The sequence below is a fragment of the Camellia sinensis genome, chromosome 6, assembly GCF_055761805.1.
Source record: "Camellia sinensis isolate YWXY chromosome 6, ASM5576180v1, whole genome shotgun sequence".
Taxonomy (NCBI): Eukaryota; Viridiplantae; Streptophyta; class Magnoliopsida; order Ericales; family Theaceae; genus Camellia; species Camellia sinensis.
The window spans coordinates 124,304,409-124,309,172 of NC_138966.1; the positions used below are offsets into that span (position 1 = coordinate 124,304,409).

The 4,764-nt window shown below is 38.2% G+C and overlaps 1 protein-coding gene across 1 annotated transcript; it reads left to right on the forward strand.

Annotated features, from left to right (window-relative positions):
- The first annotated feature begins 1,556 nt into the window (after positions 1–1,556).
- On the forward strand, positions 1,557–3,498 carry LOC145793553 (uncharacterized). The gene is made up of 7 exons (XM_082876404.1): positions 1,557–1,595; positions 1,683–1,919; positions 2,088–2,539; positions 2,676–2,766; positions 2,871–2,966; positions 3,045–3,263; positions 3,367–3,498. Exons 1-7 carry the CDS (start codon positions 1,557–1,559, stop codon positions 3,496–3,498), a joined length of 1,266 nt encoding a protein of 421 aa, XP_082732530.1.
- The last annotated feature ends 1,266 nt before the right edge of the window (positions 3,499–4,764 follow it).

A 4,764-nucleotide genomic window follows, 5' to 3' on the forward strand; every position in this document is an offset into this window, starting at 1 on the left:
CACACACTGACACAATATGTACATTGTGTTTGTGCTGACACAATCAAAATACACATTCATGTACATATGTGAATGTTTACAACTACACACAAACTCTGGTGATTCACACCCACGCACACAACTGTGAACATGCACATCAGTGGAAATGCTGTGAATGTTCACATCTGTTCCACTATGTTAATCACATGAGCCTTCACTTAATTTTTTTTAAATGCTCCATTTTGCAGATATCGCACAAAAGAAAACCGCAAATAGAAAAAGAGATGAGTACCATGTGAAGGAAGAAACCCCACAAACAAATACTTGCACCAATGTCGACATGCGCCATGTGAACTACAGATCTAATATGACCGGACTGGTCAAATTAATGAAAACCACCAAGTTCACACAAGCACAGCTTCGGTGCCTTCAACAAACACCTTTTTGGAATTTGTTTGATGCATTGAGAAACAATCAGATCGACCTTGACAAATGCATGAAGTATGATGATGTTGTTGTGCATGTACTACAAATGTACTAAGCTTTAAAAGATGCCTTCTACATTGGGGAGAAGAAGATGAACATACACAACAGCGACATCAAGCTGATTTTTGGTGTGGACTGTGGCAGCAAGCCGATGGACATATCATATGGTGCGAAACCAAAGACTGGCATTGTAAACAAAAGATGCAAAAACGTCAGCCGGTTGACTTCAAAATGGATACGCACCCTTTTGACCGAGGCATTGAAAGGCAAAAAGAAAGATGACAACGAAGAAGTTGCCCGACTAGTGTGCATGTATGCTTGCCAAAAGCTTTTTTTCTCAACAAGCGGAGAGACAATAGGATGGGGCTACTACGCACATATGGTCCCATTGGAAAGCATGCAAGAATATGATTGGGCCAAGCAAATTAGGACAATGTTGACATCGTCTATTTCCCAAAATGACAAAAATCCAGCAAAAGTCACCGGCTGTGTCATGTTATTGATGGTAAGTACCCATGTTGTCAAATAATAACATTCACATGTCCTCCAGTGTTGTTCATCTAAGCCAACTATGAACATTGACATCTGCACCACTGATGTGAATGTCCATAGGCAATTATATTTCACAGATATGAATGTTCACATCTGAATCACTGATGCGAATGTCCACATTCACTTATTATATACTACTGTGAATGTTTACAACACTGCTCCATAGGCAATTATGTTTCACAGATGTGAATGTTCACATCTGAAGCACTGATGTGAATGATCACATTCACTCATAACATACTGTGAATGTTCACAACAGTGCCACATCACTTACGTTTCAATGATGTGAATGTTCACATCTGAACCACTGATGTGAATGTTCACATTCAATGATAATATACTACTGGGATGTTCACAACAATGCCACTGTGATTAATATTCACATAGGTTGCCATTACTATGCAAATGCTAAATAACAATATGTGTTTCTTGTTTTATTGAAGTACTGGTTGTGTGAGCACACAACCATCCTACAACCTCACAGACCCAATGCTTTTCTTCGTTGTGTGAAGTGGGATCTGACTGCTTTACAGAAGAAGATGAAAACCACCTCTTTAGCTGATTTGGGTTTTAATGAGGTAGGGCCTTTAACTACTGATCAAAACATTCACATTATAACACCACCCAAATATATACGTTAAGTAACATATTTTTTTCATTTTCAGGTTAATGCTGGTGAACTCTTTGCAATACCAACAGAATTACAAAAGTTCAAGCGTAAAACATTGAAGGTGGAGCCTGAAATTTATGAACCAGCTAGAACATCTCCCAACCTTTCTGACATCAAGGGAGAACAACACAATGGCAGCAACTCCCACTTTTCTGGGGATGGGATGGAGCTGAAGGACAGTAATGAGGACATTCACATTCCATTTAGTAGCCAACATTATGACAGAGCTATTGTAATACCAAACACAAACTAGCCTGATATCATTGATGTGCTTATCCAAGAAAATCGAAAGGCTTGGGGCATCATAAGGCAATGGGAAGCAAGGTACAAACACCTTCAATTTTCATGGGAGTTAAGGGCAAGAGTCATAGCTGATCTTGAACATAAATTGTTTAACCAGTCCTGCCCACCCAACGTGAATATCGAAATAAAGAAGTGCATGGAGCAGAAGGATAAAGAAATCAAACGCTTAACGCAGCTGGTCATCGACTTAGAATGCGATAAAACAATTCTTCAGGATCTTTACGATGACCAGTTAGTCCACATTGTCACACAGGCTGTGGCAGAAAAGCATCCCCCTAGCCCAATGCAACACAATATCAGCCTACCTTCTAGGGTCAAGCGTATAAAGGAAAAAGATCGCAAAGAACATCGCTTGCCTGACTTCCAGTACCCAGACTTACCTGGCCAAAAACAGCCCCATCCAGTCGAAATGGTTGAAGATGTGGAGAAACATCCACCAGCGAAGCAGCCAAAAAAATTATCCTTGACCAACAAGTTCAAAGTCTGGACCAAGATGTCCAAACAAGACAAACAAAAGGTCCAAGCTTTACAAAAAAATGGAGGCGATGAGTAAGTGACTGTACAAACATCCAATGTTAACATTCACATTCCGTAATAGTCTATATTCATCACTGTGTTCAATTTTTTTGGTTTGTTCAGATCTATGCAATGTAAATATTTACATTGGTTTGTTCATAATGCACAGGCTGCTGGTGTGGAAAGGAGATTCAAAGGCTACACATGTGTATTTTGATGACATTGTCAACCTTATCAAGGAGGAATCAATACACAGCAATGTATGCCATTACAATCATAATTCACTCTTCATGCATATGCACACACAGACACACACACACTCACAGCCACAAAATCTATATAATATGACCCCATGTTTGTGCAGCTCATAGATGCATATGCTGAACTGTTGCATGAACAACAAGAGGTGGTCAACCCAACTTCGAATGAAGCCTCATTGATCTTCACGAGCATGTGTTTGGTAAAATCTATCATTCCATTATTTGTAATGTGAATGTGAAACTTCACAGTCCATTAATTATTTGTCAAATGTATATAGAAAGTGATACGAGAGTACCATCCTCGCAAAAGGAGTAAACACATTGATGCACATGTCAAAAACTACCAAGGAGAGAGATACCTACTATTCCCATTGCATCATGAGTACCACTGGACGATAGTTGTGTATGAAGCTAAAGACAATTTGTGGAGGCATTACAACTCATTGCGCCCAAGAACAAGCATACATGACCCGCATATCGACCAAGCACAGAAAGTTGTAAGTGGCTAATTTTGAACACAAACATGACTTGTTCTCATGTATTAAATGACTGTACACACACATATGTTTGTTGGTGCCTAATTTGAAATTCCATACATAGAGGAAGTACATTGAGCATGTTGTGAGCGTTATTGGCGAGTCATCACCGCTATACACTAAGTTAGCAGGCCAAAATCCAGCACAACCAACCAAAAGTGTTGATGTCTGTCCTCAGCAAGGCGACGACTCGTAAGCCTCACTACATTTTTTTCAAATCCTCCATAACCATTATGCAAATATTCATGTCAACTGCTAATCAAAACCATTTCGCATTTACAGAGTGGACAGCGGACCTGCAATATGTTACATCATGCGAGCGCACATATATCGTGAAGAAATTGTGGACAGCCTCAGTAGTTCAGAATGGTGTGGACTACGAGATTTGTTAATGCATAGTTTTTTGAATCATAAGAAATCAGAGCTTCATTAAAACCTATAGGTGGGGGGGTGTCCACCTACACACTAACCAACAGTCGATTTGAATGTTAATATGGAATGCGTTGATATTTTGACACAACAACTGATTGTAAAACAGTGATACAACATCTGTTAATAGGAAAAAGCCAGCTGCGAATTTTGAACTACTTTTGGTGTTGTTATGTTTTACAGATGTGAATGTTCACAGTTGTACCACTAATGTGAATGTTCACATTCACTTACGATATCCATACTGCTGTGTTGTTATGAGTGTAATTTCTGTGAATGTTTGAACCTGACTGTTCTATAATACACATACTTTGTGCAGGAGTGTACACTTGGTCTACATGACATAATTACGGATCACATACACATGTGTGAATATTCACATTTGTTCTTGCTCATAACAGTTGTAAATGTCATTCTTCTCTGCCAAATGTGAACATTCACTTATGATATTCATATGCACTAATGTTTACAGATGTGAATGTTCACAGTTGCAACACTGATGTGAATGTTCATACTCACTTATGATATTCATAATGTCGTGTTGTGATGAGCATAATTGATGCGATTTTTGGAACCAGATTTTTATGTAATACACATACCTTGTGCAGGAATGTACACATTATTTACATGACATCATTACGGGTAACATCAACAGGTGTGAATATTCACATTTCTTTCCATTCATAACAGTTGTGCATGTTCACACCATGTCAATCTTCATGCATGTGAAAGTTCACATCACAGCTTATATTCATGTCAACATTGACAACAATAAGGTAAAAAAGTTCAACCCATGTGCAAGTTTTCACATAATATGATTCGTTTACGTAAGTGTGAATGTCCACATCATGTATTTATCATTACAACTTTAACAAAATATGAGTTTCATACACAAAAAGAAAATGAAAAAGCACAAATGAAATACTAAGTTTGCCAAACCATTATTTTGCTTGCCAACACAACACAATCTTATTTCAGAAATGAATATAAGAATCCAATGTAAAATACAACGTTGAAATGAAAAATGTACATC

What these genes read in the sequence shown, in the direction of transcription:
- LOC145793553 (XM_082876404.1), top strand. Translation starts at nt 1,557, where the DNA reads ATGAAAACCACCTCTTTAGCTGATTTGGGTTTTAATGAG. An exon ending in AGGAATCAATACACAGCAAT is followed by an intron (nt 2,767 to 2,870) that starts GTATGCCATTAC and finishes ATGTTTGTGCAG; the next exon opens with CTCATAGATGCATATGCTGA. An exon ending in TCGACCAAGCACAGAAAGTT is followed by an intron (nt 3,264 to 3,366) that starts GTAAGTGGCTAA and finishes TTCCATACATAG; the next exon opens with AGGAAGTACATTGAGCATGT.